Source organism: Poromitra crassiceps (genome assembly GCF_964638095.1).
Source record: "Poromitra crassiceps genome assembly, contig: HAP1_SCAFFOLD_399, whole genome shotgun sequence".
In the NCBI taxonomy this organism is placed as follows: domain Eukaryota; kingdom Metazoa; phylum Chordata; class Actinopteri; order Beryciformes; family Melamphaidae; genus Poromitra; species Poromitra crassiceps.
This window is the reverse complement of record NW_028152006.1, coordinates 92446-104479: the sequence shown is the minus strand read 5'-3', so window position 1 is coordinate 104479 and position 12034 is coordinate 92446. Positions and strand designations below refer to the sequence as shown.

General features: G+C 51.6%; 1 protein-coding gene across 1 annotated transcript in view; it reads left to right on the top strand.

The window, feature by feature from the left end:
- Positions 1-10268: 10268 nt before the first annotated feature.
- Positions 10269-12034, top strand: part of LOC310771182 (poliovirus receptor homolog) — a gene marked incomplete at its 5' end in the record, with an annotated part of 87058 nt that continues 85292 nt past the window's right edge. The window contains 5 exons of the mRNA XM_083663839.1: positions 10269-10439; positions 10954-11024; positions 11354-11422; positions 11538-11606; positions 11723-11811. Of these exons, the coding sequence (XP_083519965.1) occupies positions 10269-10439; positions 10954-11024; positions 11354-11422; positions 11538-11606; positions 11723-11811 (469 nt within the window). The remainder of the gene's footprint in view (positions 10440-10953; positions 11025-11353; positions 11423-11537; positions 11607-11722; positions 11812-12034) is intronic.

The window sequence follows — 12034 nt, the reverse complement described above, 5'->3', positions numbered from 1 at the left end:
AAACACACATTTAAATCAGACGCTCTGCCTCGCGAAGGAGAGGACCACGGTGATGCTGCTGGTGGTGGTGGGTGGGTGGAAAGGGAGGAAGAGGAGGTGGTTCTTTAGCTAAACTAACACAGGCGTTCTCAATTGTTCTGGTTTTAAATAGAAGTTCCCCCAGGCTGCACCTTAACCACTTTGTTCTCGCAGTTCTCCCCGTCTGTGTTGTTTACCTCTCCTCCTCCTTCTACCCCACACTTTCTCTCTCTCCCTCTTCCCTTTTGCTGTGTTCTGTTGACACAGAAGAGTTGTATCTGGTATAGATTAGTGCTGCCTGTCCATCTGTCGATGTCTTCCTCCTCCGTACGTACTCCTCCTCCTCTGCATTCTTTGATGCACATGGGGAGATGTTCGCCCAGTAAGGCTTTCTGCGAGAAAAGGGATGAACGAACAAGAGGAATCGCCATAGAACTCCCTCATGTTTTCATTGCATTTTTATTTTGTTCCGTTCAAGTTGGGGGCTTGTGGCCTTCCAATCTCAGGGCTTTCACACCGGCGGGGCTCCGTGCCGGGTTCCGGTTCCCGAACCCCAAATTTGAACCGGCCGGCGCGTTCAGACCGAAAAAAGAATTGGTTCGGAACCTGAAAAGTTGGTTCTCAGCGGAACCAATTTTTTTAAATTGGGAACCGTGACATCATCAGTGGGCGTGTCTCATTCTAGGCTGTGAAAACGAGCAGGAAGGAGAAGAAGGCAGCGACAACATGGAGAAAAATAATTTGCAGTGGTCTGCTGAGGAAACCAAATGTTTAGTGGCGATTTGGGCATCTACCGAATTTCAAGAAAAGCGGTACAAGAAAGAGCAAGTCGTATGCCGAACTTGCGGAAGAGATGGCCAAGGCTGGGTTCACTCTAACTTAAAAAAACTGAAGAAGGACTACCGAATAACGTCCTCCCACTTTGGTTTCGCTTAAACTGGTGTGAACGTGGGGCTGGTTCGCCAGAAAGCACCAAGGTTCTGAGACTCCAGAACGGAGCTCGAGCCAGAGCCAGAACCAGAACCGTGTCTTGTCTGGAAGCGGGGAGGACTGGGGTTTGGTTCTCGGTCAAGCCTCACACATTTTAAGCATTTTTCTCATTTGAAAACATTGCAATAGGTTCCAAAGATTGTTTTTTAGGTTTAGGCAAGTACTACAATTTTGCTTAGGGTTTGGTCATGGTTAAATAAGAAAACCCTAACCTTAACCAAGTTGTTCTTGCCCAACCCTCCCTAACCATAACAACCAACCTCCTCAAACAAAAATAAAAATACAATGAAACATGTTGTGTATGCCGATTCCTCTGTTCTGCGTCATCCCTTTCTTCAAGGCTAACTTCTCCCTCCCACGTGCTGTGCTTCTCTGACATGCCTCCCTCTGGTGGGTCCTCTCCTCTGGTTTGGCTGTGGTCCCTGTGCCAGTCAGTTCCCTTCCTCTCCTCCACTTTATCTCTCCTCCTCCTCCTCATTCCAAACAGATGACTGTGTTGTTTCTCCTGTGTGTCTCATACCCAGCTCTCCTTCCAGCCCATTGTGAGTGTGCTTCCTGCTCTCCTCGCTCCATGCTCTCTCTCTCTCTCTCTCTGTCTGTCTCTCTCTCTCTCTCTCTCTCTCTCTCGCTCTCTCTCTGTCTGTCTCTCTCTCTCTCTGTCTCTGTCTCTGTCTGTCTGTCTCTCTCTCTGTCTCTCTCTCTCTCTCTCTCTCTCTCTCTCTGTCTGTCTCTCTCTCTCTCTTTGCGCCGCCTCTTCGTTTTCCAACTGTTTCCTCCCACTGTCGCTCTTCCTCTTCCTCTTCCACTTCCTCCCTGGACCTGCCTTGGCCTGCTTGTCTGTGTCCTACTTTGATTTCCTATCCTGCAACCCTCCCCCCCATAGTCCCTCCCCCTCCATAGTTTATTTACATAGAGAGGGATGTCAGGCCCCTCCCCCCATAGTTTATTTACATAGAGAGGGATGTCAGGCCCCTCCCCCCATAGTTTATTTACATAGAGAGGGATGTCAGGCCCCTCCCCCCATAGTTTATTTACATAGAGAGGGATGTCAGGCCCCTCCCCCCCCATAGTTTATTTACATAGAGAGGGATGTCAGGCCCCTCCCCCCACCATAGTTTATTTACATAGAGAGGGATGTCAGGCCCCACCCCCCCATAGTTTATTTACATAGAGAGGGATGTCAGGCCCCTCCCCCCCCCATAGTTTATTTACATAGAGAGGGATGTCAGGCCCCTCCCCCCCCATAGTTTATTTACATAGAGAGGGATGTCAGGCCCCTCCCCCCCCCCCCATAGTTTATTTACATAGAGAGGGATGTCAGGCCCCTCCCCCCCCCCCCATAGTTTATTTACATAGAGAGGGATGTCAGGCCCCTCCCCCCCCCATAGTTTATTTACATAGAGAGGGATGTCAGGCCCCACCCCCCCATAGTTTATTTACATAGAGAGGGATGTCAGGCCCCTCCCCCCCCCATAGTTTATTTACATAGAGAGGGATGTCAGGCCCCTCCCCCCCCATAGTTTATTTACATAGAGAGGGATGTCAGGCCCCCCCCCCCATAGTTTATTTACATAGAGAGGGATGTCAGGCCCCTCCCCCCCCCCCCATAGTTTATTTACATAGAGAGGGATGTCAGGCCCCTCCCCCCCCCATAGTTTATTTACATAGAGAGGGATGTCAGGCCCCTCCCCCCCCCATAGTTTATTTACATAGAGAGGGATGTCAGGCCCCTCCCCCCCCCATAGTTTATTTACATAGAGAGGGATGTCAGGGCCCTCCCCCCATAGTTTATTTACATAGAGAGGGATGTCAGGGCCCTCCACCCCCATAGTTTATTTACATAGAGAGGGATGTCAGGGCCCTCCACCCCCATAGTTTATTTAAATGGTAAATGGTAAATGGTAAATGGCCTGCATTTATATAGCGCTTTTATCCAAAGCGCTTTACAATCAGTAGATAGTCTACATTCACCCATTCATACACCGATGGCGGCAGGCTGCCACGCAGAGTGCCTACACACCATCGGGAGCAAGGAGGGTTAAGTGTCTTGCCCAGGGACACAACGACAGCAGCTGGGAGGGAGCGGGGATCGAACCGCCAACCCTTGCGTCATTGGCCGACCCGCGCCGACCCGCTCTACCTCCTGAGCTAAAGCCGCCCCCCTAAAACTGCGGTGTGTTTTGGTCTTACGACAGTCGCCTTTATTGCAGCGATTGCAGCCCCCAATCTCTCCTTGCGCGTCAACTCCGGCCTCATTTTTGGCTTGTTTTGGCCGACGTCACATCCGCTACTCTTCTGTGCTGACTGGCCGTGGCCATCCTATGGTGGCCATCTGCATTCTGCAGCGCCTGCTTGCACTGCAGGGAGCTAACGTGGTCCGCCTGCTATAGCTAACGTTAGCTTGATTTAACGTTAAATGGGTTACAATGTGGAACCATATCGAGGGAGTAAGCCGGCCGCTAAAAAGAAAACCCACCGCGGCTTTCTCCGACGAAAAGGATGAAGCGGCAGCGAGAGCGGGACCACCTAACAAAATAAAGTTTCGAGAGGAGTGGAAGTTTGGCGATAGTTTGATGTTTCAAGAGACAGGCTACAGTATGATGCTGGGGCTGTAGTACAGCCCCAGCATCATACTGTAGCCAGTCTGTAGTGATGAGTTGTTCCGTGTGCCGCAAGTATGCCAAAAAGAAAAATAGAAACAACACGTTTGTCATCGGTAGTAAATCAATGAAGCTGGAAGCCGTTCGTGACCATGAACAGAGCCAGTGTCACACATAGGCTGCAAAGAGGAGAAGTAGAGAGAGGGTGAGGAGGAGTCTGAGGAGTTATGTTTACAAAACCTTCAAATTTACTTCTGTTCTGTTAAATCCTGCAAAGAGGGTAGAGAGTGAGGAGTCTGATGTTTAACATTAGGTTACAATTTAAGCTCAAGATTGACATGACATGTATTGATAAGATTGACTTGACATGTATTGATTAATCAATCATCAATCAATATATTAAAATAATTAGCTTCAAATTTTACTCTGGCCTCTTATTTAAGTGTGTATTCTTCAACGTAATATCTTATCTACTTGAAATGTACTGAAAAAAATGTATATATATGGATATATGTGACACAAAAATGTTTTTTTTTTTTTTTGGCCGGTAAGAAATATGCTTGGCGGGTAGATTTCTTCCATCTACCCGCCACTGGCCGGTGGGTCAAAAAGTTAATTTCGGGCCCTGCCTATACCCCTCTCAGCTACCTCTAGATGTAACATTATTTCCCTAACGGCGACCTACAGGCCCTAACGAGCTCAAAGTAAACGATTCTTCAGATGTCTATTGACATTTCAGAACACGGACCCCCGTTCCATCAATAGAGGCACTTGGCCGTAGCACATGTCTGCCCTTTAAAAAGCCCCGCGTCCCGCATAGATGACATAATGATGTGGTGTCACCGTGTGACAAGCTCAGCTTAGCTGCCCGCATTAGAAGAATGAATATGCGCAGCAGCGTAGGAGGGACGCTTCTCCATGATCTTCTAATGCTTATAGCCACATCATCTGTGCTGCTCATCTTTGCAGCCATCACACCATGGAGGTTAACTCTGATCCTATCAAGGCTAATGCTAAGCTATCTTTGTTGCCAATAGACCTTATTCGCTAACCCTGGACGCACCATATTGTTGACATACCGTCCTGCGTGCACACAGCGCTGCAGCTGACAACTAGTAACAGCCTTATTGTCGTTTCTGTTCCATTACAAAATAGCGATGGTGATGACAGCAATAAAAACCCCAGAGTTGTTGTTTGTATGCTGCCGTTAATGCCTGTAATAATAAACAAAAAAAACGAGGTGAACAGACTTTGCTGTGAGGAGCTGTCAGAAAGTTTCACCTGTCCCAACTATCCACACATCTCCCGTGCTGCTGACGTATCCTCCGTCTCGCTCCCTTCACGTCTGAGGACGGTAGAGATAGAAACAAACCACGGGGACTTTATTGCTGTCATTACTACAGCCGTGTGTAACGCAGGTCACCATCCGAACACAATTGGAACGATACAGGTAACGCTAACGGCGGCTAGCTTCCTATAAACGCTGCTGCACGTCGGCGGTCACTTGAGAGCTGCAGCGCTATGTCGACAATATGAGTGACGTCAGTCGAATAAGCTCTATAGTTGGCGTTATATATATATATATATATATATATATATATATATATACATACTCTATATATATATATATATATATACTGTATATATATATATATATTGTGTCCATTTGTCAATGATGGTGTAAGCACTTTAAATGTGACTTGCTCAGCTGATGCCCAGTCTAGAGTTACACTGACTTTGGCCTTAAGTGAAACATTGGATATTGGCTGTCAGTGTCATGTGTCTGTGTTTTTGATATGACGATGCAGTGAGTTAAATGACAGATTTGTTGTATAATTCAATATCGCACGGGTTGCCTATAATGGGGAGTCCTTAACCTGAGTTGATTTTAATGTAACATTCTTGATTGCATTCCACACAAAAACACATGGCTATTAAAATGGTGGTTACAATTATTATCCTCGGTTTCAATTGAGATTTGTAGTGTCTCGTGGTCTAGGCTAAATGCTCTTTGAGAGACTTTCCCACGCGCTGAAAATATAATTATGGGGGAAACTATGAATAATGTGTTTAAAAATATTTTGTGGAATGATATATTATACAGTGCACGGTTAGACAAACAAAACTCTGCTTTCGGTGTCGGTGTAAAATCACGTGGTAGCAGCAATGGATTTAATAGTAGGGGTGGAGCTGAAGTCCAGTAGTGCAGCTACAATTTTGTGTGTGTGTGTTTGTGTGTGTGTGTGTGTGTGTGTGTGTGTGTACACACACGTGGGTGTTGTCAGGTGCAAGACAAGGCACAAGAATTAACTTAAAGCAGCATTACTAAACCAAAGAAATGGATGCATGAAGGAGAAAGGGAGAGAGGGCTTAAATAACCTGGAACACACCGGGGTACGGAGGGGTACGGTGGCGCAGTCGGTAGCGCTGTCGCCTCACAGTCAGAAGGTCCTGAGTTCGTTTCTCGCCTGGGACGCTGTGAGCGCTGTGGTTGTGTTCCCCCCCCCATATCTTCAGTGCCTACTGCCCAGGTGGGGTATCTCGTCGTAAGGGCCTTTCTCTCTGGGTGGAGTTTGCATGTTCTCCCCGTGCTCCCCCAGGGGGTTCCTCTGTATATAACCCCCCCACCAAAAACATGCAGAAGATCAGATCGTCATCGTCATCCGACCAGTGACGACAACATCCGAAGTTGGTCCCCAGGCGCTGTACGAGAAAGCGACCACTGCTCCTGGCCTGCCCCCCGGAGGAAAGGACATGCCTGGATGGGTTAAATGCAGAGGGCACTTTTCACCGGCCACCGTCAGCATGAGTGTGTTGTGGCCGCATGCATGTGTTGTGGTGTTCGCGTGACAATAAAAGACGGGCTTGTCCGTTAACGAGAGGTGTTCCAGGTTACGCTAGCCATCCACCTGCAGGGTGAACAGAGAGACAGGTGAACTCCTCCACCTGCAGGGTGAACAGAGAGACAGGTGAACTCCTCCACCTGCAGGGTGAACAGAGAGACAGGTGAACTCCTCCACCTGCAGGGTGAACAGAGAGACAGGTGAACTCCTCCACCTGCAGGGTGAACAGAGAGACAGGTGAACTCCTCCACCTGCAGGGTGAACAGAGAGACAGACAGGTGAACTACACAGCAACACAGTCGTGAGTGACTCAGCAGGACTCAGCTGATAAGGTGTCTGTGGAGAAAGTGCAGTTAAACCTTCCCACAGCATTGTTTTAAGCCTGGATATACAAACCGTGGCATTAAGGATTTTTCTATTTATTCAGAAACAAAAATATAAGCGCAACATTTTTGTTCAGAATAAATCACGAGTTGAAATGAAAGATCCAAGACTTTTGCTATGCACACAAAAGGTTTTATTTCTCTCAAATTTTCCCAAATTAGTTTAAATCCATAGGTGAGCACCTCTCCTTTGTCAAGATGATCCAGCCACCTGACAGCCTGTGCAATAATCCTGCTGCTTAATCAACATGTGGATATGCTATATTCTTGTTCAGTATATTCTTTTGTTTGTGAGCTGTAGCTACATACTAGAGGTTTGTTTAATAGCTACATTATCTGTGCCATATCATATGTGTTAGGTACAAGTATTACTGTTTGGAATTTGTTTTTCAAATGAAAGTTATTGAGTCGTAACTGCGGTGCCGGGGTAGCCAGTAGTGATTGACAGGGGCATGCATGCTAAAAAGTGGAGACATCAAGTGAAATAGCGCTCGCAGGACTTGCTGACAGATGGGGAAGCGTAGGTCAGGCTAGCTAGCCTAGCGCCAAGTCATTAGCTCACCTAGCAGTCGACACCATTGGCGCTGAATGTGTAATGACAGAAGGAAGGGCAGAGACGGGGTTGCAGACAACATGCGGGATCGAGGCGGATGAGAGGGGGAGTGTGCAGGCCACGCTGCTGGAGGATGAGAGGGGGAGTGCAGGCCACGCTGCTGGAGGATGAGAGGGGGAGTGCAGGCCATGCTGCTGGAGGATGAGAGGGGGAGTGCAGGCCATGCTGCTGGAGGATGAGAGGGGGAGTGCAGGCCATGCTGCTGGAGGATGAGAGGGGGAGTGCAGGCCACGCTGCTGGAGGATGAGGGGAGTGCAGGCCATGCTGCTGGAGGATGAGGGGGGGAGTGCAGGCCATGCTGCTGGAGGATGAGGGGGGGAGTGCAGGCCATGCTGCTGGAGGATGAGAGGGGGAGTGCAGGCCATGCTGCTGGAGGATGAGAGGGGGAGTGCAGGCCATGCTGCTGGAGGATGAGAGGGGGAGTGCAGGCCATGCTGCTGGAGGATGAGGGGGAGTGCAGGCCACGCTGCTGGAGGATGAGGGGGGGAGTGCAGGCCATGCTGCTGGAGGATGAGAGGGGGAGTGCAGGCCATGCTGCTGGAGGATGAGAGGGGGAGTGCAGGCCATGCTGCTGGAGGATGAGGGGGAGTGCAGGCCATGCTGCTGGAGGATGAGGGGGGGAGTGCAGGCCATGCTGCTGGAGGATGAGAGGGAGTGCAGGCCATGCTGCTGGAGGATGAGAGGGGGAGTGCAGGCCATGCTGCTGGAGGATGAGAGGGGGAGTGCAGGCCATGCTGCTGGAGGATGAGGGGGGGAGTGCAGGCCATGCTGCTGGAGGATGAGAGGGAGTGCAGGCCATGCTGCTGGAGGATGAGAGGGGGAGTGCAGGCCATGCTGCTGGAGGATGAGGGGGGGAGTGCAGGCCATGCTGCTGGAGGATGAGGGGGAGTGCAGGCCATGCTGCTGGAGGATGAGGGGGGGAGTGCAGGCCTCGCTGCTGGAGGATGAGGGGGAGTGCAGGCCATGCAGCTGGAGGATGAGGGGGGGAGTGCAGGCCATGCTGCTGGAGGATGAGAGGGGGAGTGTGCAGGCCATGCTGCTGGAGGATGAGAGGGGGAGTGCAGGCCATGCTGCTGGAGGATGAGAGGGGGAGTGCAGGCCATGCTGCTGGAGGATGAGAGGGGGAGTGCAGGCCATGCTGCTGGAGGATGAGGGGGGGAGTGCAGGCCATGCTGCTGGAGGATGAGGGGGGGGAGTGCAGGCCACGCTGCTGGAGGATGAGGGGCGGGAGTGCAGGCCATGCTGCTGGAGGATGAGGGGGGGAGTGCAGGCCATGCTGCTGGAGGATGAGGGGGAGTGCAGGCCATGCTGCTGGAGGATGAGGGCGGGAGTGCAGGCCACGCTGCTGGAGGATGAGGGGGGGGAGTGCAGGCCACGCTGCTGGAGGATGAGGGGGAGTGCAGGCCATGCTGCTGGAGGATGAGGGGGAGTGCAGGCCATGCTGCTGGAGGATGAGGGGGAGTGCAGGCCATGCTGCTGGAGGATGAGGGGGAGTGCAGGCCATGCTGCTGGAGGATGAGGGGGGAGTGCAGGCCATGCTGCTGGAGGATGAGGGGGGGAGTGCAGGCCATGCTGCTGGAGGATGAGGGGGGGAGTGCAGGCCATGCTGCTGGAGGATGAGGGGGAGTGCAGGCCACGCTGCTGGAGGATGAGGGGGAGTGCAGGCCATGCTGCTGGAGGATGAGGGGGAGTGCAGGCCACGCTGCTGGAGGATGAGGGGGAGTGCAGGCCATGCTGCTGGAGGATGAGGGGGAGTGCAGGCCACGCTGCTGGAGGATGAGGGGGAGTGCAGGCCACGCTGCTGGAGGATGAGGGGGGAGTGCAGGCCATGCTGCTGGAGGATGAGGGGGGGAGTGCAGGCCATGCTGCTGGAGGTAAATGTGAGAGAGTGACGGTGGGAGGAGAGAGGAGCCCTGCGACTGAACCATCAGTGGCTGTAATGAGACACAGGTGCAGCCTGTGGAACCACATAGCCTGTCAGAGAGGAGGGGGGGAGGGGCCTGTCAGAGAGGAGGAGGGGGGGAGGGGCCTGTCAGAGAGGAGGGAGGGGGGGAGGGGCCTGTCAGAGAGGAGGGGGCTAGAGAGGGAACGAGAGGGAAGAGTTAATGCAGCATTACACTTTGATAGAACATGATCATCACGTATTAGCAGGCACAGCCCCATAGGAGTTCATCAACATATCAATCACCCACAAATCTGAGCTACCTTTGGGATGTGACTCGTTACTCTGGGTGCACAGGCCTTTTCTCACTCATTTGTTGACGTCCGTTTTGAGGTATTTAATGTCGTCCATCAAATAACCATAAATAACAAAACAAATTCAGGACGTTTGTGCATATATTCAATGTGTTGCGATCATGATCAGAAACGTGTGCACCGCATGTAAAAGGCAATTACAATGAATTAATTAACCACCATGTTGTACTAATGGCATTTTTGCTTGTAATTTACAAACCTGCTCGACGTAGAACAAGCATTTTGTCATGCACGCTATGTATTGGTTTTGCATTAGCGTGATTCATAGCCTTGCTCTTCAAACGTATGGTAATGAGCGAAGAGCCGGGGAAACGCTGCCGACTTTATTTAAAACTTCTCTGTGGGCATGCCTTCTGAAAGCAAGACCAGGTGGTCTGGAAATTAGATGTTGCCTCAGAACACGTTAGCAGGAAGGACTCAATGCGGAAAGTGTGAGTGGAGCAAATTCAAGGTGACAGGTTGAGTTGAGAGAGAAGCGAGATGCTGATCATTAGACCGGGAAAGGGCAGAGGAAGAGGTGTTGAGATGGTGTTGGAGGTATAGAATCAGAGGTGTGTGCGTGTGCATGTGTGAGAATGTAAGCACCACCCTGCTGCCTCAGGTGAGGTGGCTCATCGAGGTGCTTACTTTCGCCGTTCTCCTTGTTTTTCCGAGCCAAAGTTCGAGAGCGGTTAAAGGGCGAGAACCAGATGGAGAGCTGAGGAAGGCAGGAATGCCCACAGTCAACAAGAAGTGGGTGTGTGTGTGTGCGGGTGTGTGTGTGTGTGTGTGTGTGTGTGTGTGTGCGTGTGAGTGTGCGCGTGGGGTTAGACGCAGAGCAGGTGCACAGCGAGTAGTGCTGGTTGGAGCGTGGAGAGACTTCAGAGAGAATCGGGAGAATGGCCTTTGTATTCAGGTCCACACTGAGCGAGTAAATGTTTTGGGACTCCATGCTGTGTCGGGGGATTGTTCCCTCAGGCAGCAGGGGTGACGACGGAGGAGGAGGCAGAAGATAAGAGAGATGGAGAGCTAAAGAGCAGGCACCGCCCGCCACCACGCAGAGACGCAAACACAACCTGAGCTCTGTGGTAGAAGCCTTGCCTAACGTAGCTTTCAGAGCTAGCTGTGCGACGCTAGCACAAACCGCTTTGCTGCGTCCCCCTTCATTTGCTGCCAAATGACATGGCTTACTCTGCTACAGGGTCGCCCTCATGCCCGTGGCTGCTAGACGAATGAACAACGTGTACTTCTCGTGGTCCCTATCTCCTCAGGGTGCTTCTCGTGGTCCCTATCTCCTCAGGGTGCTTCTCATGGTGCTTCTCGTGGTCCCTATCTCCTCAGGGTGCTTCTCATGGTCCCCTATCTCCTCAGGGTGCTTCTTGTGGTCCCCTATCTCCTCAGGGTGCTTCTCGTGGTCCCTATCTCCTCAGGATGCTTCTCATGGTCCCTATCTCCTCGGGGTGCTTCTCATGCTTCTCATGGTCCCTATCTCCTCGGGGTGCTTCTCGTGGTCCCTATCTCCTCAGGGTGCTTCTCGTGGTCCCTATCTCCTCAGGGTGCTTTTCATGGTCCCTATCTCCTCAGGGTGCTTCCTGTGGTCCCTATCTCCTCAGGGTGCTTCTTGTGGTCCCTATCTCCTCAGGGTGCTTCTTGTGGTCGCTATCTCCTCAGGGTGCTTCTCATGCTTCTCATGGTCCCTATCTCCTCGGGGGTGCTTCTCGTGGTCCCTATCTCCTCAGGGTGCTTCTCGTGGTCCCTATCTCCTCAGGGTGCTTTTCATGGTCCCTATCTCCTCAGGGTGCTTCCTGTGGTCCCTATCTCCTCAGGGTGCTTCTTGTGGTCCCTATCTCCTCAGGGTGCTTCAGGGTGCTTCTCGTGGTCCCTATCTCCTCAGGGTGCTTCTCGTGGTCCCTATCTCCTCAGGGTGCTTCTTGTGGTCCCTATCTCCTCAGGGTGCCTCTCGTGGTCCCTATCTCCTCAAGGGTGCTTCTCGTGGTCCCTATCTCCTCAGGGTGCTTCTCGTGGTCCCTATCTCCTCAGGGTGCTTCTCGTGGTCCCTATCTCCTCAGGGTGCTTCTCGTGGTCCCTATCTCCTCAGGGTGCCTCTCCACAGGCCCAGTGTACTAACGGTAAAGCACATGAAACGAGCTGGAAGATGATACTCGCACTAGGCGGGCTTGTTAGAGGCGTGTCATATTCTACCATGGGAACACAGTGTGAGCAAGAATAAACACGTGAAACACACACACACACACACACACACACACACACACACACACACACACACACACACACACACACACACACACACACACACACACACACACACACACACACACACACCCCAAAAAC